Source organism: Mobula hypostoma, chromosome 16, assembly GCF_963921235.1.
Source record: "Mobula hypostoma chromosome 16, sMobHyp1.1, whole genome shotgun sequence".
NCBI lineage: Eukaryota > Metazoa > Chordata > Chondrichthyes > Myliobatiformes > Myliobatidae > Mobula > Mobula hypostoma.
The window spans coordinates 38,533,541-38,556,528 of NC_086112.1; the positions used below are offsets into that span (position 1 = coordinate 38,533,541).

General features: G+C 38.7%; 1 protein-coding gene across 3 annotated transcripts in view; it reads left to right on the plus strand.

Annotated features, from left to right (window-relative positions):
* The window catches only part of vps13a (vacuolar protein sorting 13 homolog A), a 307,850-nt gene that overhangs the window by 231,982 nt on the left and 52,880 nt on the right, over positions 1-22,988 (plus strand). For all 3 annotated transcript variants that reach the window (XM_063068778.1, XM_063068780.1, XM_063068779.1), the window contains exons 59-65: positions 5,638-5,749; positions 6,631-6,744; positions 9,408-9,550; positions 13,109-13,190; positions 13,314-13,427; positions 18,904-18,979; positions 20,948-21,111. In XM_063068778.1, coding sequence (XP_062924848.1) covers positions 5,638-5,749; positions 6,631-6,744; positions 9,408-9,550; positions 13,109-13,190; positions 13,314-13,427; positions 18,904-18,979; positions 20,948-21,111 — 805 coding nt within the window. The remainder of the gene's footprint in view (positions 1-5,637; positions 5,750-6,630; positions 6,745-9,407; positions 9,551-13,108; positions 13,191-13,313; positions 13,428-18,903; positions 18,980-20,947; positions 21,112-22,988) is intronic.

The window sequence follows — 22,988 nt, forward strand, 5'->3', positions numbered from 1 at the left end:
CGTGAACACAGCCCTGCACATCACACAAACCAATCTTCCATCCGTGGACTCACTTTACACCGCACGCTGTCGGAGCAGTGCTGCCAGGATAATCAAGGACATGACCCACCCAGCCAACACACTTTTCGTCCCTCTTCCCTCCGGGAGAAGGCTCAGGAGCTTGAAGACTCGTATGGCCAGATTTGGGAACAGCTTCTTTCCAACTGTGATAAGACTGCTGAACGGATCTGGACCCGGATCTGGGCCGTTTCCTCCAAATATCCAGACCTGCCTCTCAGTTTTTTGCACTACCTTATGATTTATAATTTAAAATTTTTACTATTTACTATCTATTTGTACTCCAGGGAGCGCAAAGCGCAGAATCAAATATCGCTGTGATGATTGTACACTCTAGTATCAATTGTTTGGCGACAATAAAGTAAAGCCAAAGTCAAATTTACTGTCTTGTACGCAAGTACACTTATTTACAGGGACAGTGAAAAACATGGCTGTGCTACTTGCCTGATAAAGTTCAGGTGGTGACTTAGAAGTTTATCCTCTATTTAATTCTTTTTCAACAAAGTATGTTTTCTACTTTCGTCACCTATTGCTGAAACCCAGACGTTTAATCATTAAAAGTACGTAGTTGCTACAAAGATTTTTTTAATGTATTGCACTGTTACATACTAAATGATCTTTGCGCAATTCGCAATCTCTAAACTGTTTTCTAAGTATCGATACTGCTGGCTAATTACCGTGTAATAAGGCTCCTTGGACTGAAAACTGATTTGTTTAGCGAAAAGTGCTTGTGCCTCATATTTTCTTAGATTATTGTGGAAGAATGGAACCTCTACAAAGTGATAGTTCTATGCCTATTTCAGCCAATTTCCCTTGTCAGCTTAATTTACAAATTCAAGTCCTTGGTCAAGGCTTAAACCCTTAGCCTTTTAATTGCCCAGTAGCTCTCACATCTACAGTAATGAAATGCTTTGAGATGTTGGTCATGACTAGACTGAACTCCTGCCTCAGCAAGGACCTGGACCCACTGCAATTTGCCTAAAGCCACAATAGGTAAACAGCGGACATAATCTCAATTGCTCATCACATGGCCTTAGACCACCTGGACAATACAAACACCTATGTCAGGATGATGTTCATTGACTGTAGCTCAGTATTTAACATCATCATTACCACAATCCTGATTGAGAAGTTACAGAACCTGGGCCTCTGTACCTCCCTCTGCAATTGGGTCCTCGACTTCCTGTTCAGAAGACCACAATCTGTGCGGATTGGTAATAATATCTCCTCCTCACTGACGGTCAACATTGATGCACCTCAGGGGTGTGTGCTCAGCCCACTGCTCTACTGTCTCTATATGCATGACTGTGTGGCTAGACATAACTCAAGTACCATCTATAAATTTGCTGATGATACAACCATTGTTGGTAGAATCTCAGATGGAGATGAGAGAGTGTACAGGAGCGAAATATACCAATTAATGGATTGGTGTCGCATCAACCACCTTGCACTCAACATCAGTGAGCCGAAAGAGCTGATTGTGGACTTCAGGAAGGGTAAGACGAAGGAACACATACCAATCCTCATAGAGGGATCAGAAGTGGAAAGAGTGAGCAGTTTCAAGTTCCTGGGTGTTAAGATCTCTGAGGATCTGGGCCAGCTGGTGGCGCAATGACATCAGCATCGGACCCCGAAACGGAGGTTCCAGGGTTCGAATCCAGTCGGGTCCGCTCCCGAGTATGCTTTCCATCCATGCTGGGTTGAGTGTCAAAATCGCAACTCGACCTCATAAAAATAAGGGGAAAAATACTGCAAAAATGTCTGTGTGGAGAGTGACACGGCACACAGTCTCTCTCTTGCTCCACGCCTCGTAAAGACATGAAAAAGACATCATCACGCACACGCACGTATGCATGCACGCACGCACGTGCCAAAAGAAAGATCTCTGAGGATCTAACCTGGTCCCAACATATCGATGTAGTATAACGAAGGCAAGACAACGGCTATACTTAATTAGGAGTCTGAAGAGATTTGGTATGTCAACAAATATACTCAAAAAAATTACATAGATGTACCATGGAGAGCAGTCTGACTGGCTGCATCACTCTCTGGTATGGGCGGCGGGGGGGGGGGGGTGCGGGCTGCGGCTACTGCACAGGACCAAAAGAAGCTGCAGAGGGTTTTAAGTTTAGTCGGCTCCATCTTGGGTTCTAGCCTACAAAGTACCCAGGACATTTTCAAGGAGCAGTGTCTCAGAAAGGCAGCATCCATTATTAAGGACCCCAACACCCAGGGCATGCCCTTTTCTCACCAGTACCATCAGGTAGGAGGTACAGAAACCTGAAGGCACACACTCAGCGATTCAGGAACAACTTCTTCCACTCTACCATCGGATTCCTAAGTGGATATTGATCCTATGAGCACTAACTCACTCTTTTAATATATATTATTTCTGTTTTTACAGTATTTTTAATCTATTCACTATACATATGCTGTAATTTATTATTATTATTTTTATTCTTTCTTCTATATTATGTGTAGCATTGAACTGCTACTGCTAAGTTAACAAATTTCACAACATATGCCGGTGATAATAAACCTGATTCTGCTTTGATTACATTGCAGATTAAGAGTATATGAACAAGTCTTGTACTCATAAGAATGTTTCCATTTGATACTTCTAATTTTCCATTTAGCTCTTCTCTCAGTATCATGATAAAATCCTTTTATCCCTAATATCAGGCAAACAACATACAAAAAGTACACATATGGGGAGTGAAGACTGGAAATGAGTGAGATCTGCATTATAACAAACATGTAACACGAGTAAATGTTTTCAGCAATTGTAAAGAGAGCTATTGAAGAGAAATAGTAAAAGGGTTCACCGACCAGAAGTGCCAGACAGAAGTACAAAATAGTTCATATCTATAAATCATTTATTGTTAACTTTATGCCCAATGTTTAATTAAAGTATTTTAACAGAATGAGAATCAGCTTTATTATCTCTGGCATATGTCACGAAATTTGTTGTTTTGCGATAGCAGTAGAGCGAAAACATTAAAATTTGCTATAACTTACAATAAGAATTTTAAGAACTAAGTAAGTAGTGCAAAAAGAGAGCAAAATAGTGAGGTGGGGTTCATGGATGGCAGGGGAGAAGAAGAAATGCTGAGTGTATGTCTTCAGGTTTCCTATATCTTCTCCCTAGTGGGTATTAATAAGAACACGTGTGCTGGATGGTGAGGATGCTTAATGATGGATGCTGCCTTCTCAAGGCATCTCCATTTAAAGATGCCATTGATAGAAGGCACACTAGTGCCCATGATGGATCTGTCTGAGTTTATAACCCTCTGCAACTTTATTGATCCTGTGCATTGGCACCTCCGTATCAGAAGGTGATGCAAGCAGTCAGATTGCTTTCCATTATACATCTTTAGAAACTTGCTTAGGATCTTTGGTGATATACCAGATCTCCCCAAACTCCTAATGAAATATAGCTGCTGGAGTTCCTTCTTTGGAATTGTATCAATATGTTGGGCCCAGGATAGTTCCTGACAGATAGTGACACACAGGAGCTTGGAGCTGCTCACTCTTTCCATTGCTGACCCCTCACGGAGGACTGGTGTGTGTTCCCCTGTCTTCACCTTCCTGAAGACCAAGGTTCAACTTTATTCACCATATATATTTACATGTATTAGGAATTTGCTTTTATGTTTTGACACAGCATGCAACAAAAAAATCAACAATTATAAAGAATTATATAAAAATGAAGTTAGAGGTTAAGTACAGATACGGAATAAAATGTGCATAAATAAATACATTAACACTAGCATACATTTACAATGTAAACGACATTATTAAAAAGTAGTTTAAAGTGTTTACATGCAGTGATTGAATAATAGTGCTGAGGGTGGTGGTGGGGACTAACTAGAATGGTTGATCAAATTAACTGCCTGGAGCAAGGAACGTTTAACATGATGTGAAGATTTTTGTTTTAATAGCCCCATAATGCTTTCTCCGAAAGAAACTTTTGGAAAGGGCACTTTACTGGGTAGGTAATGCCCCTGCAGTGTTTTTTCCTATCTGCTTCATTGTCCGGACACAGACAAGTTATAGACTGCAAACATTTCTGCTAAACTGATAGTTTGCTGTAGTCTTTTATATTGTAGAATGATGTTGCACTAAACTAGACAGTTGTGCCTGATGTGAGGATGCTCTCCATGATGGCAGTGTAGAATTTTACCAGTATGTTAATGGGAAGTTGGATTTTTACTAATTGCTGCAAGAACTACATCAACTGTCGACCCTTTTTGTTAATAAAAGGGATATGGTTCTCCCAGTTGAGATCCTGAAAAAATAATAATACCCAGGAACCTGAAGCAGTGTAACCGTAGAGTTGTTGAAAATGAGTGGGTGGAGAGGAAACAAATTTCTCCTGAAGTCAAGATGCAACTCCACAGTTTTGAGGGCATTCAGCTCCAATTTGTTGTGACTACACCAGGACACCAGTTTGATACTTCCTGGTGGTACTTGGATTTGTTGGTTCTGGTGATTAGTCCAGTGACACAGGTGTGATCCATGGATTACTGGAGACATAGTCTTTGGAAAAAGAGAAAACAGGAGAAGGGAGAGAACATCTCAGTGTGGCACACTAGTGCTGATGAAGTGGGATGTCCACAATCATTTCCTTGGTCTTGCTGACATTGAGTGCAAGGATGTTGTTGTGACATCCCTCAACCAGCAATATCTTATTCTGTTTTGCCTCTTCCTCACCCTGTTAGATTCTGCCAACAACAGCTGTGTTATCAGTGAATGTATAAGTGCATTTGATCTGTGCCTAGCCACATAATCATGAATGTAGAGAGAGTAGAGCAGTGGGCAAAGCATGCATCCTTGAGGTATAATGGTGTTGATTATCAGTGAGGAAGAAAGGTTATTTCATTTCCGCACTGTCTGTGGTCTCCTGATAAGAAGGTCAAGAGTACATTTGCAGAGGGAGGTTCAGAGGCTCGGGTTTTAAAGCTTATTAATTAGTACTGAGAGAATGATGGTGTTAAATGCTGAGCTGTAATCAATAAACAGCAGCCTGACATTGTTATTACTATTATCCAGGTCCAAGGCTGAGTGGAGGGCCAGTGAGATTGCATCTGCTGTAGATCTATTGTGGTGGTAGGCAAATTGCAACGGGTCCAGGTCATTGCTTAAACAGGAGTTAATTCTAGCCATGAACAACCTCTCAAAGCACTTCATCACAGTGGATGTGAGTGTTACTGGGTGTTAGTCATTGAGGCATCTTACCTTGCTTTTCTTGAGTACCGGTATGATTGATACCCTTTTGAAGCAGGTGGAAATCTCCAACTGCAGCAGTTAGTGATTGAAGATGTACTTGAACACTAGTCAGTTAGTTGGAATAGATTTGTAGGGTCCTACCAGGTACACCACAGGGTTCTGATGCATTGCGAGGGTTGACCCTTTTGAAAGGTGTTCTGACATTGCCCTCAGATACAGTTATTACAGGGTCATCAGATGCTGCAAGGGTTCACACTTGTGTAAATTTTTATTTATACAATGGCAGGATTGGTTTTAACTAGTGATTAATTGTAATTCAATTTTCTTATTTTTTTTACCTTTTTGAAACAGATACTTTGTGGTCTTAATTCAAGAAATGGATCTGAAGTTGGATCTTGGTTTTCTTTATGCCCTCATGGAACTCTTCACCCAATCAACAGATACAGTTATTGTAGAACAAAAGGTAAAATGACAGCCTTTTATCACAGCTTAGATTGCTTAAGTCAGTTTGATTTTCCTTTCCATTACCTCTAATGCCTGGATATTTTAGTACAAATCACAATCAGATTTAAAAGTTATAATCTAACCATGATCTACAAACTGTGGTTAGCTTTTAATATTTAAGGTTACAAGGAGATATTATAGAAATACTCACAGGTTTGTAATAAGTAGATTGCACAAAACTTCCTATTTGCATATGTGTCACAGATTGTGGAACACAGAATAAAGATGATTGGCAAAGCAAATAAAAATGACTTGGGAATTTAATTTGTGCAATGTAATGCACTGCCATTGATAGTGCTGGAGAAAGAAGCTCTGTTTAAAATGTTGTCTTTAAATTCACTGGGTTCATTGAAAATATGGGCTAAACTAAATTCTCTGCCCTCTGGGTGCTTTCCTACTTTGTAAACTGCTAGAATTATTCTGTTTGCATTATCCTTTTTTGTCCTTCTGATCTCCTTCTTGTTGAATTTTCTGAGGCCAGTGAATTCAGGTGACAAAGTAGAAATTAAAATGGTGGCCTGCAGCTTTCTGTATAAGATTTCAGCAACCAAACCCCTGAGAGTATTCTGAGCTCCTATATCTAGATTGCCACCCAAGGAGATAGATTTGGAAATTTTACAATTTCAACTGTTATTTATTTACTGTGGGTTGTTGGTATTACCACTGAGTGCATTAAGGTAATGGTGGTCGACTCCTAAGGTAATGAATATCCTATTCTTATATGAAAAAAAAATTGACACATTATTCAAAGATTTACCAATTAACTAACTAATAAAATAATTCAATTTTAATCTCTATCATCGTAATTGAAACATGTTTGAAAACTTTTATTTTATTAAGCTGGAGCTATTTAAAAAAGACCTTGAGTATGTTCAAACAGAGCTGTTGACTGAATCTGCCAATGACACTTCACCTATCAGTCTATATGAATATTTTCATATTTCTCCTATCAAAGTAAGTATGTTTTAACTGCTTACTAGAAAACTAATATACATTTATGTGATGATTTAGTTTTATAAATTAAAGTTTATTTTTGCAGAACAATGCTAACACTGGATTTTTTTTTAAGTCTCTCAATGTGAAACTGATTTGGTATAGTAGATGGAGCACCATTCCATGTTTATAATTGCTAAATTATACACATTTTCTTGATCCATTTGCTACATGGTTATAATTGTTATGATGTTTTTTATACTCACAGATAATAGCAAAATTGAGGTTACTTTTTACTCAGTTGACTTTTGGTTATGTTATTTGGTACATATTTCAGAAAATCTTTTGTAGAAAAGGCTTTAAATTAACTCATTGAGTCAACACAGAATATAGAATAGTACTTGAACAAGGTCTTTAGCGCACTATGTTTGCGCTGACCATCATGTCAGTCTAATTAATCCCATCTGCGTGCATGTGGTTTGCATCCTTCTTTCCAACTTGTTTATGTCTATCTAAGTTATCCAGTTCATTGGTGTTCCTTGACATTCTATGCCATTGCCATCATTGAGGTACCCATTATCAATATCGTGAGGGTTATTACTGAGCCTCATACACAGTTGGCATCAGAAAAATGTCAAAGGGTGGGAATCCTGCAGTGAGCAACTCTCACCCCCTAACTCTCCAAGGCCTGTCCACCACATACAAGCCTCAACTGGGGAGTGTGGTGCGATGCTCACCACTTGCCTGCAAGGGGGCAGCTTCAACAACACTCCAGAAGTTTGTCACCATACAGGACACTGCCATCTGTTCACCACCAGTCACTCACTCCACAGGAGAAGCATTTTATACCATCTGCATAAGAGGTTCTACAGATGCTGGAAATCCAGAGCCACAGACACAAAATTGCTGGAGGAACTCAGCAGATCAGGAAGCATATATGGAGGGGAATAAATATGCGGGTCAACACCCTTCATCAGGACTGGAAGGGGGCAGAAGCCAGAATAAGAAGGTGGGGAGAGGGGGAGGAGGAGTACAAACTGACAGAAGTTAGATGAGACCAGGTGAGGAGAAAGGTGGAAAAGGTAAAGGGTTGACGAAGAAGGGATCTGATTGGAGAAAGCGGTGGAACATTGGAGAAAAGGAGGAGAGAAATTAAGTGATGGACAGGTGAGTAGATGAGAAGGGGTAAGTGGGGAATGGAAAAAGAGAGAAGGGGAAGAAATGACCAGAAGTTGGGAAAATTGATGAGGTGTTGCTCCTCTAACCTGAGTTTGGTTCATCACGGCGGTAGAGAAGGTCATAGACTGACACGTCAGAATTGGAATGGGAAGTATAATTAAAATGAATGGCCACTGGGAAGTGCCGCCTCTTACGGCAGACAGAGCGAAGGTGCTTGACAAAACTTATACCACCTACAGATCACATTGCACCAAGTCACCAAGATTCATTAGGCTGCACCTTCCAAACCCACCACCTCTACCAGCCAGAGGATGAGAGTAGACACACGAACATGAGGAGAATGGAAGGATATGGATGATGACAGTTAGTATAACTTGGCATCAATATTGGCACTTAATTTTAATTGGCATATAAGAAACTGTTAGATAAGCACATGATTGATAGAAAAATAGAGAGCTGTAGAAGACATTGATTTTAGAGTAGTTTAAAAGATCACAACATTCTGGGGTACTGTGTTGTAATGTTTATGCTTTAAGTTCTATGTAAATGCCTCTTAAATGTTACAATGCATTTCCTTCTACCACTTGCTGATAGCATGTACTAGGCAACTATCCGCTCTGCATTTTTAAAAACAATACTTGCTTTGCATATCTCCTTTAAACTTTCAGCTTCTCATATTATATCAATACCCTCTAGTATGACATTTCCACCCTGGGCAAATTACTCTAACTACCTGTTCTATCCTACTCTCTCAATTTTATACATTACACTTATAATAATAGCCCCTCAATCTTAAACATTCTGATTAGCCAATTTGTGGTTATCTCATTTCTCCTTGTAGCTAATAGACTTTCATCCAAGCAACATCCTGGTGAACCGCTTCTGCCCCTGTGCTAAACTTCCACATCCTTTCTGTAATAAGGCAGGGAGATCTACACACGATGTTCCAAATATGGTTTAAGTAGACACAGCTGAACTGAGTGTAGGCTTAAGCATAAAGCATCCAGAACCCATCGCTCCCAGAGATGGTTTCACTCTTTTTTAAATGTCTTCAATGAGAAACATTTAAGAACAGTTGAAATAGATCTAACAATTTTTTAAAAAGTAAAAAAAACACATTAAGCCTTTATTAATGAATTGAAAACAAAGATGGAGAGAAACATAGTGAAACTTTTAAATTGTTAGCCAGCCCATTTAGATGGATGGGGACATGGTAGGCATTAAGCTGAGAGAGCAAGTATGAAGGGTGTCTGTGTAATGTTTATGTATAGGGATTCATGCATATTCTGTAGTTCATGCACTGAAGCCCACAACACACAAATAGATGCACTACATCAAACTAACAGTTCTCTATGGAATCACTGGGTAGCGATTGGCATAATTCAACCCATTTGCTCTTTCTCTCACCACAGATGCTATCTGCATGATATTTTCATTTGTTATTTTACATTGTTGTCCAGAAGTAACTTTGATTATCACTGCTTTAATCTAATCTGTTTCTGTAGCTACATCTGAGTTTTTCTATCAGTTCGGGAAGTGAAGAAAGTAACAAACAGCAAGAAACAGAATTGGTCCCAATTCAATCTCTGAATCTTTTGTTAAAAAGCATTGGAGCAACTCTCACTGATGTACAAGATGTTGTCTTCAAGTAGGTATATTAATACTTTATAAAGTTTAATACTTGCAAAAGCAGCTTACCTTATGCAGATTTATTTATGAAAGCAAGAATTTTTTTTAAACTAGGGTGTTTGAAAAATCCTTGCAAATTCAATGGATTATTAGATTATGCTGCAACTTTTAATGCTTAAGCAACTAATCTAGGCATTGAAGGGTCTTACAGTTGGGATAGTGGGACCAGCTGAAATTGGTGATAAAAGTCACTGTGGAGGTGTGCTGCAGGTGTCTTGTCATCTCTTCATACTGACAATCCACACTGACCTTTACCACCAATTTCAGCTAATGCCACTATTCCAATTGTATGATCCTTCAGTGTCACTACTTCAATATAGACCTTCCTTTTGTTCTCTGTTCTGTGCCCTATCATCTGCAATTTAAAACTTTTAACCTTGTGTAGCTTGAACTTTACCTAGCTGTTTACACACAAATTTGTAAAATAGGTCTTGCATCTGCTCGAACAAGTTCAAATAGTGATCTATTTGTTTTGGCTTAATTTGCTCACATGATTTATTTTTATTTTAAAATTGACATTTTTCTTTCTTAAAGAAATAAAGTATTCAAGGGTCTGATGACAGGATGAAGTTGGTCAATAAATTGGCATAGAGAAAGCATTGAGAAAATAGTAGATCAATTGAAACTGGACAAGTAACAATAGCTTGGACCTTTTCACCTGTGTCCAAGCTCTCAAGAGAGTTGGATAATAAATGCATTAGTGATTATCTTTCAAAAGGAACACTGAAGAAAGTGTGGGGAGAAAACTATGTTGTGGAATAAGTGCTCACAGGTTTGGGTATATTAGCACACAAAAACAGGAATAGACAGATCATTTTCAGGGTAATATTCCGTAACTACTTGCATGCCAATCCTGAGCCCTCAGCCTTTCACATATATACTAATTGTTTAGGTGGAAAAGATGAGTGATATATCCAAGTTTGTTGATATGTAGCATATGGGAAAGTCAGTTGTCATGATACTCCGTTTTAAAAAGAAAACATGCATGAATGATGTGAAAATGTCATTATGAAAGGTTATGAACCTTGATAAGAAGATTCGTTTTTTAAATGTTGCTAATTTAGCAGATGCTCTTTTACTGAAATGCCAAACATAGGTGTGCAAGCACAGCAAGAGGCCTGTCACTCTTTTTTTGTAAAAGGGTGGAGTACAAATATGAGAACATTTTGCAATACTGTTTAGGGCTTTGAGTGCTTGGAATACAGCATACAGTTTTGAACTCCATATCAAAGAACAATTATACTTGGTGTCACAGTGTACATTCAATGCACTGATTCCCGGTATAAGGGTTCTGTGCTTTTCAGCAGATGGACAAGATTCGTCAAGACCTTTGAAACAGTTTCTAATTAAGATGTAGCAAGTTCTGTGAAGTTTGACAAGGTAAATGTCAAATGAATTTTGTTTCAACTGGGAAATCCAGCAGATGGAGGGATAGGATAAAATGTTAGCTATTTTGAACAGACAAGAAATTTCAAAATCAGTGTTTGCTATCACTATTATATGATGTAAAATTTATTATTGGATGGCAGCTATACAGTGCAAAGACATAAAATTGCTATAAGTTGCAAAATAACTGGGGGGAGGGAGTTAATGAGGTAATTCATGGTCTGCTCAAAAGTCTAATGGCAGGGGGGAATCTGTTTCTAAATCCTTGAGTATGGATCTTGTGACAGCAAGTCTTTCTCCCTGATGGTGGTAGTGAGAAGAGGGCATGTTGTTGCTGCTTCAGGTACCATCTCTTGAAGATGTTCTCTGGTGGGAGAGACTGCTCTTGTAATGTACCTGGCTGATTCTACAACATTTTGCAGCCCCTTGCAATTCTGTGCATTGGAAACTCCATATCAGGCTGTGATACAACCAGTCCGAATGCTCTCCACCATGCAACCATTGAAATTAGCAAGAATCCTTAGTGACATACCAAATCTCCTCAAACTTCTACAGAGTAGACCTACTGTTTGCTAAGAAGATTGTATGAATTTTGGAACTTTTTTTGTTGGAAGTCTATGCATTTTCAATTAATATATTTTAAATCATTATGTGTAGATTTTTAGATGCAACAAAAATTAAAGGAATTTGAAGTACTGAATCAACTAAGATGAGTTGACTGTGCACTAACTTAATTTATTGGACATAGCTGTCAGATCCACTATTAAAATTCTCTATGAATTTTCAACATATAGAATGTTTAGGAATTAAACCTAATTATGGACTAAGTCCATGACAGTTATTTTCTTGAGCTTGGTTGAAAAACAATAAGAAGATTGGAGCAGGTTGTTGAGAAAGTACGGATCAGATTGGATTAGTCTTTGGTGGACTTTAGTTTCTATTTACTCTTTGGGAAAATTAGCCTCTTAAGTACACTTAATCAAAATAGAGCTGGTGATATCTCAGTCTTTGAAGAATACCCATGATTGATCTGTTGTAACATAAGCAGGCACTCAATGTGATTATCAGCAAGCACAATCTTTCTCTATTTTCTAGAGTGATTTTTTTTTCCCCTTTGCTGAGTGTATATATCGATGGTGAAGTGGTCAGTGTTCATCTCAACACTGAAACTGAATTGAATTTCTTGAATATGCACAAATTATGTTAAATAAGGGAAAACCTTGAAAGCTGTTGATTGTAATTAACCTGCTTCTCCAAAAATTGTGATATTTTGCAATATTCGCAAGTGTAATCTTCTAACATCAGTGATCTGACAAAAGCTTCAGGTATTCACAAACAGATCTCACTAAGAGTCCCCAAAAATACTTTATTTCATTTGTTAACATCAGCTATAATTACAAGCTGCAGTCTGATAATGCCTTTGATTTATTCTGCCTCATAAACTGCTTTCCTATTAAATACTGGGATCTGAGCTGTCAGGCACACAGTGTGTTGTCTTCCATCCCTGGCTCATCAGCCAGCCTCTAAGTACTACACAGTACAGTTTGTTTTGAAGAAATTGGGGAAAGTTCTCAACTTTGAACTCTCCATGCATTATGTTCCCTAATTTTAATAAGAAACTACCATAAAAAGAATAATTAGTTAAATAAATTTGATTATTTTAACTAAATGTATTTAATTAAAATGTTCTTTTATAAACAATGCAGAAAATCTGTATCTTTGCATTAAATTCAGAAGAATGAGGGGTGACTTCATTGAAACTTATCAAATGTTGAAGAGTGGATGCGGAGAGGATGTTTCATATGGTGGGGGAAATCTAAGACCAGAGGACACAACCTCAGAATGGAGGGCATCCTTTCAGATAAAGAGAAAATTCTTTAGCCAGAGAGTGGTGAATTTGCGGAATTCTTTGCCACAGGGGGCTATGGAGGCCAAGTCATTGGGTATATTTAAGGCGGAAGTTGATAGGTTCTTGATTAGTCAGGGCATGAAGGGATAGGGGAGAAGGCAAGAGACTGGAGCTGAGAGGGAAAATAGGTCGGCCACGATGAAATGTTGGAGCAAACACAGTAGGCCAATGGCCTAATTCTGCTCCTATATCTTATGCTCTAAATTATGATGCTCTTTGCAGGCTTGCATGTCTTGAAATCCAGCATCAATTTTATACTACACAACAGCTTCAATGGGAGGTCATCCGACATTATTCTAAACAGGTGTGTTCTATATTTTATGTAATTTCTCATCTTTGTTTTGTGTAACCAATAATACTATTGCTCAACAAGTTCTTTTCTTCCATGAAAATGAAGTCTTTAAATTATTCTCTTCCCTCCCTCCAGGCAATCAAACAATTATATGTCCTTGTTCTTGGACTCGATGTCTTGGGCAATCCTTTTGGATTAATCAGAGATATATCAGAAGGAGTAGGAGCATTTTTCTATGAACCTTATCAGGTCAGATTGCATTTTTTCCCAAACAATTTAACATGTATTCTAAATATTGTATAGCACATATATTCTTTGGCAGGAAGTTTAAATGGAAATAAATCCATCTACAAATATTACTGTTTTCAAATTCATTTATTAGTAATGACAGCTAATACAGTGGATTCCAGTTCATTGGGATACACCTGTACAATTTGGCCCAATTAAGCAACTGTGCTAATTAGCTGCAGTTTCATGGACATAGTTAAAAGGTATAAAAAAAACCAGACAACTACCATTTAATTGAGTAACAAATTATGTACTTAAATAAAATACAGAACGAATTAGAACACTCCCAATGCTTCTACAGTGCTATAAAACTATGTATTGGATCCTAATAGTTATCAATGGAGGAATTCATCTACTATGTTCTTTTGACTATATATCAACTATAATCTCCTCAAAACTAATTTTCAAGACTTTGGCCTCAATGAACCCTTGTGAAATTGGATCTTCGATTTCCTCACTTGCAGACCCCAGTCTTTTCAGATTGGCAACAATATCTCCTCCACAATCAACAGCAGCACAGATACACCCTTTGCTATACTCGCTTTGCACTTATGACTGTGTGGCTAAGCAAATCCAATGCCGTATTTAAACTTGCTGACAACACCTCTGTCATTGGCCGAATCAAAGATGGTGATGAGTCAGCGTATAGGAGGGAAATTGAAAATCTGGCTGAGTGGTACCACAACCTCTTACTCAATGCCAGCCAATCCAAAGAACTGATTACTGACTTCAGGAGGAGGAAACTGGAGGTCTATGAGCCAGTTCTTCTCATGGAATAAGAGGAGGAGAGGGACAACAACTTTAAATTCCTCGATGTTATAATTTCAGAAGACCTGTCCTGAATTTAAAATGTAAGTGCAATTATGATAAAAGCACAGCAGCACCACTGCTGCTTTGGAATTCTGCAAAGATTCAGCATGACTTCTAAAACTTGGTGAACTTCTATAGATGTGGGGTGGAGAAAATATTGACTGGCTACATCACAGCCTGGTATGGAAATACCAATGCCGTTGAATGGAAAATAGTACAAAATGTAGTGGATACGGTCCAGTCCATCATGGGTGAAGCCCTACCCACCACTGAGTGATGTCACAGTAAAGCAGCATCCATCATCAGGTCATATTCTGTTCTCGCTGCTGCCATCAGGAAGAAGGTACACCCTATCCTTATTATATCCGGGGCATACGTTCCTCGAAGTCGACACCTAATGTGAAAACACATAATGTGAATAATTATTTAAATGGAGAAAATAGGGATGCTTTCTTGAGGGCTTTCTAAATATGTTTTATCTGTAATTTATTCACATTTTCATACCAATATGACACAAAAGCAGTACCACAAGGCAACATTCGTATTATATTTCATCAATTTAAGGTAATATTCAATGTAATAAATCACAGAAAGTTAACATACTAGGGTGTACAGTACTCACCAACAGTGGCAGGTGTGTTCGCTCTGGGAAATGAGTGGTTGTTGTGGCGTTGGGCAGCTTTACAAGGATGAGGTGGATAGTTGTGTGTCGTCAGGATCATCAAGGACAGCAAGGGGTGAAGGAAGACTCTCAAAACTCTCAGTACTGCTGGCAGCAGAAGATGACAACGGTTTGAAGAAAGTGGTGAGGATTGTTTGCTTGGCAACATTTTGTTTTTCAGCATAAATTTGCTTGTAGGGAAGAAAGCTTGTCTGCAGGGAATGACTGAAATGTTGACTCCATTCTAAACTTGGGTCCATGTCCATCGCCATTTGTAACAAGTGTTCCACAGCCTTAAAAAAATTCTACCAGTTGCTTCAGAGTGAAAGACCTGACCTCTTTCCATGATTCATCAGTGTTGTTGATGGCATGTCTGATATTGAAGGACTTCCACCATTCCCTCACCATTGGTAAACCCCTGGGATTTTCAAAATCGTCTGTTGCTTGCAGCATCTGAGAGACAGTTTGCCATAAAAAATACGGCTTGATTGTGGATATCACACCTTGGTCGAGTGGTTGAATCAGCGATGTTGAGTTAGGTGGCAGGAAATGCACTATTATGTTAGGATGAATACTGTCCAAGTGTTTAGGATGGGTTGGTGCATTGTCAAGCAACAAAAGAACTTTAAAGGCAAGATTCTGTTCCTGGCAGTAGCGTTCAGCCTCAACAGCAAAACGATTAGCGAACCAATCTTCAAAGGTTTGACCAGTGACCCATGCTTTCTTGTTAGCTGCCCAGTGGATAGGAAGCATATTCTTACTCAAACCCTTAAGAGCACGGGGATTTAGTGAATGGTAAATTAAGAGAGGCTTCATCTTAAAGTCTCCTTCGGCATTGGAATACCTAACCAAAGTCAGTCTATCCTTTGCTGCCTTGAAACCTGACGCTGTTTTTTCATTCTTACTTAAGTGAGTGCGTTTTGGCATACGCTTCCAAAAAAGGCCTGGTCTCGTTTGCATTAAACACCTGCTTTGATATGAAGCCTAACTCAGCTATCGTAGCCTGCAACTGCACAGAGTAGCGTCCCAGAGCTGTGTTACCTTCATCTGACTCCGCCCTGTTTATAATTTCCAACTTTTTTTTCCCCAAGTGTTAAAGCAATTCTCTGCCGCTTGGCTGATGGCCCAGGACGTGACATCTGACGCTTAGGAGGCAAAGTTAAATATTTCAAGCACAAAATCGCTGCACTGTAGGTTAAAACACAGAAGTTTAAGAGCACAAGATCGCACATCCATGTGCCAAAACCAATTTGAGACTGGTGGGAGTGAGACTGTGAGGCGTGCGCATGTGACTTGTATTGGCGGGAAAGCAGTGCTCCTTGCATAACGTGAGCTTTGGACGCATATAACGAGAAGTTGGTAGAAATAGGTTCCTCACATAACTGTGAATCTGCATTGTCTGAAGACGCTTATAACAAGGATAGGGTGCACAGGAGCTTCAGGACTCAGATCACCAGGTTCAGGAACAGTTATTACCCCTCAACAATCAGGCTCTTGAACCATAGGGGATAATTTTACTCAACTTCACTTGCTGAACTGAAATGGCTGTGTGAACTGAGACATTCCCACAACCTATGGGCTCACTTTCAAGGACCCTTCATTTCATGTTCTTGATAGTTATTGCTTATTTAGTTATTATTTCTTTTATATTTGCACATTTTGTCTTTTGCACACAGGATGAATGCCCAAGTTTGTGCAGTTTTTCATTGGTTATTCTGTTATAGATTTATTGAGTATGTCTGCAAGAAAATGAATCTTGGGGTTGTATATGGTGACATGCATGTACTTTGATAATAAATTTACTTTGAACTTCGAAATGAACAAAATCAGCATAGACATCTAATGCAGTTAATAGGCTGCCTTCATAAAATGCTTTGGATGATTGCATCCTCCAAATCTGCATTTTCATTGTAACATTCAAGATGGTTATTGGTACCTTCAAATTCCTAACTTGTTGAAATCGTGAAATTGTTCGATTTTCACTCCTAGCTGTTTTTGGCATCTCCAAACCTGAATGCTTGAAACCATGGTTCACAAAATAGTTACAAATTTTCTTACTACTTATTTCTCAACAATAGTGACAAAAATCACTCCTTTTTGAACACAAACACACGCAAGTGTAGGTATTAAAAAAACTGATCGCTCTAAGCACAATATATTGTCTAATGGCCGCACACGTGTGCACAAAATATGATACTAGTTAGAAATTGCTCAGCAGCAGTCACCTGCCCCAATTAAGCAGGCATAGTGGCCTAAGTAAACAAAGAGAATCACGGCTGTTTTGTTCATTAAGAGTTGTCCCAAATAAATGGCTGCCCTGATTAACCGATGCCCCAATACACTGGAATCCAATGTATTAATACTTTAAAATATTACTGTTATTAAACAGAAGGCTACTAACTTTTCAGTGACCTTCACTTTGCCTTAAGATGATCCAATATTCAAGCAGAATCCTTGCATATTTTTGGAATGTGTTCTAGTTTTTTGAGAAAAAGTTTTTTCAGAAATTTCATAAACATTTTTTTGACAAATTGGAAGATGTCAAAGCTGTAACAAGTATTATTGGCTGTCAAAAATGATGCTCTTTTGGTGAAGTTTTAAAACAAAATGGACATTTGCAGACACAGACGGTAAGAAATGAGGAACAAGGAATTAAAATGCAGTTTGATTTGTTTTGACTTGGCTTTAATGATTTGTACAGGTGGAGGTAATAAGATTGATAACTAAGGGTTGGTAATATGGTAGTTGTCTCTCTGGAGACAGTGGTTGTTTTGTGCCCATCACCCACAATGAAACATTGTTGGCATTTCAGCATTTATAGATCATGCTTGCATGCTATTTTCCTGGCTCATTGCAATGTTTGTAGTGTGGAACAGCAGAGTAAATACAGCTTTTGCAAACGGGAGAGGGGAAAGTAGATTTTCTAAGTAGGGATGTGTTATGACTTGAAGACCATCTTGAAAGTTAATGTACCCAGGTGACATCTGCTTTATGGTTCCAAGCAGTACAATTGAGGATTTGATGAGATGCTCCCATCTGATGATGTTGCTTTGATACTGGATGAGAATGAAGTTTAAGGTCAACAATGTGAAGGCAGTGACTGGGCTGTTTTGTGTTATAAACGATGTTGCTCATTCATTTAGTCAATGCTTGTATTTTCCACTGACTGTCGAACTGATTCCACCCAGGTAGCTCCTCTTTCTTGGAGCAGAACTCTGACCACATTCTTCTTGTGAGAAACTAACTGGCAATTGATTGCCAAGGTACATACATTCTAGGGTTTCCTGATTCCTATCAGTTCAAGAGATTTGCTTCGCTGGTTAAAGGGTTGTTCTTTCATGAGCAGCTTAAGAAATTAGATCTATATTCTTTGGAGTTTAGAAGAATATTAATAATCTTATTAAAACACGTAAAATCCATGGGACAGCATAGGGCAGATGGGGTTGAGGCATATCCACTCAAGAGTTGTAGGGAGAGACTGGATAAGCTGGGGCCTTTTTCCCTTGGATTGCAGGAAGCTAAGAGGTGACCCTTATAGAAGTTTATAAATTGATCGGCATTGATAAGGCGAGTGGTCAAGGGGAGCTTAAAACCAGAGTGTATAGATTTCAAGTGAGAATGGAAGGATATGAAGGAGACCTGAGTGATAATTTCTGTCACATGGGGTCGTGGATATGTGAAAGCTGCTTCATGTCACTTCAGGAAGTGATAAAGGCATGTACAATTACAGTGTTAAAAGACATTTGGACAGGTTCATGGATAGAAAAGGTGCAGAGGGAATGGGATAAACAGAAATATAAATGGGACTAGTTCAGATAGACAAGCACTATCAATGAGTTGGGGTGAAGATCTTATTTCTGTGCAGTATAATTCTGACTGTGACACATGTCTTACTGTGACTCATAGAACATAATTCAGGCCTTTAAGCTGGAACTTTTTAAGTCATCCTTATTTTTTTTTCCATAGGGAGCAATTCAAGGACCTGAAGAATTTGTGGAAGGAATGGCCTTGGGTGTAAAGGCTTTAGTTGGTGGTGCTGTTGGTATGTGAATGTAAATTGTCCATGTCCTCAGAATGACTCTTTTGAAGATTTCCTTCTGGTCTTGAAAAATATTTACATCATAAGATTATCCTTATTTGATGTGATGTTTATGTCACTCCAGTCTGACACCAACAGAGTTGACTCTTGACTATGGACTTGATCGAGATGTCCCTGACTCTGGCACCTGGGAGGCAACATACTATCTGAGAATCTCATTCTCGTCCACAGAACTTCCAGTTTGTTCCTCTAACCATTGAATCCCTTATTGTTACAGCTCGCCTAGTCTCACCCCTATTTCCTTCTGAACCACAGAATCTTGAGAACTGACTGCTGTGACTTTCCCCTGCTCGATCAACCCCCCCTCCCCCAACAGTGTGAAGCGGAGATTCAAATGTTGCTGTGATGATTGCACATTTTAGTACTAATTGTTTGGCGACAATGAAGTATAAAGTATCCAAAGTGATATTCCTGTTGTTGAGGGAAAACAGCTACAGGGGTTCTCTACACTGGCTACCTATCCCCTTTCCCACACCTGACAGTCACCCAGTTACCTGAGTCACGCAACTTGGGTGTAACTACCTCCCTGTTTGTCCAGCTGTAGTCATTAGGGACTCTGGAGATCTCCCTGCCTTTCCATATTATACAAGAGGAGCATTCCACTATCCTGCTTGGCATCCCCACGGCTCTCGGTGTGCAATAAGAAAGAATTAAACAAAAAGAAAATCTACCCATAGCCTTTACCAGTCCTCTCTGAAGCCTCTTATGACCAAAGCCTGAATATCAGCCCATTCACACAATGGCTGTTGTGAGTGGGCCACTCCCAGAATGGCCTCTCCGCTTAAACCTAATTTCTCTTTATTGGCGCTTGGCAAGTACCTACTTATAAACAATCCAACATCTCCTCGGGAACTGTGCTGTGCAGAATGTCCTCACTACCCCCACTCATTTCTTTTGAAATCCCTCTCCCACTACGCAATCCAAAGTCTCCTCAGGAACAGTGGCACCCAGAACTCTGTTAAGAAGGTATATGCCTTCATTAGTTGCGGTTGAGTTCAGGAACCACAAGGTACTGTTGCATTATTAATGTTATTGGAGCATAGTTGTTAAATTAGTGAAGTAGCATGTAAGGGAAATGAAACAACTAATGTTTCAGGTCTGGGACCCTTGTTCGGGATTGGCATAAAGAAAAAACATGTTAGTTTCTGCCAGTAATGAACAAAGGTAATATGCCTGATGTGGTGAATCTAGATTGGTTAATGGGAACAGTTATAAACATATTAAACTTCTTTATCTTTGTAATATACTGTAATAGCATGATTGAGGCCTGCTCGGTAGTCTATACAAATAGAATTGGGAAAACAACCAAAATGATGACAGGTGGAAATGGCTACATTTGATAAGCACAAGGAAAGAGTTAGCCTGTGTAAAGTGCTAAGTTTGATATTGATACTGGAAGTGTCTAGAACCAAGATGAGGTGTTGTTGCACAAGCTTGCATTGGCCTTGTTGTTAATAGTGCAGGAGGCCACAAGCAAAAAGATCAGAGTGACAGGCAACAGTAAGCTTAGACTGGACATACCTACTTCACAAAGCAATTTACCCAATTTGCATTTTGCTTCTCCACTGCCAAGGGCATTGAATGCAACCAACTTCCATGCAAAAAAAATGGATAATAAATACCAGTATTCTCAAGAAAATCCACTGTCCACGTGAATAGAATTAAAACAAACTTTTCCCACCACTTTATCAAAAGCGATTGCTTTAAAAAAAATTATGATCAATGCATAGCTTTTCTTTTATTTGTTAATTTAGAGATCCATTTTTGGCTCTTGAGATTTAAAACTTTTGACTCTCAATATGGAAACATTTGATTTCTTACATTTTGTTTTAATGGAAGATTCGCCTAAAGAGAGAAAATTCAGAAGTATTGAAGAAATTTTCTTACTATAATTTTAAATTCTCCCTGCAGGTGGTATTGCAGGTGCTGCATCTAGGATAACTGGTGCAATGGCAAAAGGGGTAGCTGCTATAACGATGGATGAAGAATACCAGCAGAGACGTAGAGAGGCCATGAATAAGCAGCCAAGTGGAATTAAAGAAGGAATTACACGTGGAGGAAAAGGCTTAGTATCGGTAAGATTTGCTGAAGAAATTTTTCTAACCTGGGCAAAAAGCTGTTTGTTCTCTCAAGCTCATTCTACAAGTCCATAAAGTAAAGTTTTTCCTTGCCCCATATCCTTTAGTACTTTATTTTTGGATATATGACAATTTGTTTAAACCTCTTCTGCACCTTTAGCGTATTGGTCTTTAAGTATAACGCCCAGCCTTGACTTTTACATTCCAATTCCTCACACCCAAACCAGCAGGGATAGTTTGTCCTAATTTACCTGTTAGCTCCTTCAAATATTTCAAATTGTAATCAAGCTATAGCAAAACGTTTCCTATTCTAGCGAATACAGACTAGTTTGTACAATCTGCACTTGTAATTTCATCTTTTGGTTTAGATGTATTCTTCTGAAAAATGTGGAATGTCTACAAGGAAACAAATCATACCTATCCATGTATGTAAATAGGTAATTCACTCCCCAAGTATATTAAAGCCTTTCAGTTAGATCAGGATTGATCTACATCTTTACTCCATTATTTTCTTGGTAACTTTAAATATAATATGTTACAATAAAACCTGTCAATTTCCTTATTTTGGGGTGCAAATTTGTAGATTTGTTGATGGGGTTTTGTAAATGATTACTTCTGTTATCATTCCTCAATCAGTAGGCTTTGATTTTAGGGTTAACTCTATTCTTGTTCCATGCTTGCCTTTCAAGTCAATTGTTTCTCCCCCTCCCCCTCCCCTCCCCCTCAAATCATGAATCACTTTATACACTCAGTTATATTTCCTACCCGCTTGATTATCTAACCTCTCCCCAGAAAGCACAAACCTTATCAATGTACTGTGTTCTCATATTTTAATGGTTATTATTCTCGTGCATTAATCCTACAGTCACTATAATGCCTTAATAAGCCCCCTACAACTGCAATGTGCTGATTTTAAGAGTACTCTAAATGAAGTCTGACTACCATAAGGTTAGTTTTTATTTCAGCGCTCTTGAAATAAAAGGCAATTAGTTTAATTATTGTTCTGATCCCTAAATAGGTTTTCATTGGAAGAGGCGCAGTCGACGTTTCAGGCCGAGACCCTTCGTCCTGACGAAGGGTCTCGGCCTGAAACGTCGACTGCGCCTCTTCCTATAGATGCTGCCTGGCCTGCTGCGTTCACCAGCAACTTTGATGTGTGTTGCTTGAATTTCCAGCATCTGCAGAATTCCTGTTGTTTAGGTTTTCATTGATTGGTTCCTTAAATATCTGTACTCTTTCATCAGTTTTAGTTTACTTTCATTATAAATGTAGGGAAGTTGTCTCTTATGCCCCCCTATAGAACTTCATATGTTTTATTCACTCATTTAATGTTGGTGTTCCTTTCCAGCTTTCTTCTCCCATCTATACTATAGCTCTACCACCAAATGAAGAACTTACTAAATTTGTTTAAAATACAACAGTTTGTTCTCCTCAACTCTTTCAGACAATAAATTCCATATTCCTGCTAATCTCAGGATATTGTTTTCCTCTTTAATTCTTCTGCCAATTGACTTAAATATTTGGCCTTTAGTTGCCAATTTCTCCGCCAAAATAAATGGGTTCATAACTTGTTAAAAATCCCTTCGACCTTTTGTTGCGAAACAAGCTATCCCTGTTCAGTGGTTCTCTACTTGTTCTTATGATTCTCTGATAATATCCACATAAATTATCTCTAAGTCTCATGATTATTTTTGTGATAATCAGAACTATGCTAGCTCTCACCTAACTGATTTAGTCTAAGATGGCTCCTCACCTTTTGATAAGTTTGTTGTCCCAATTCTTATTTTACAAGTGACCTCAGTTGTAACTTAATTTTAATCATTTGATGATTAGTTATTTGATCCAGTCCTACAGCGGTAAAAAAAAATGAACCA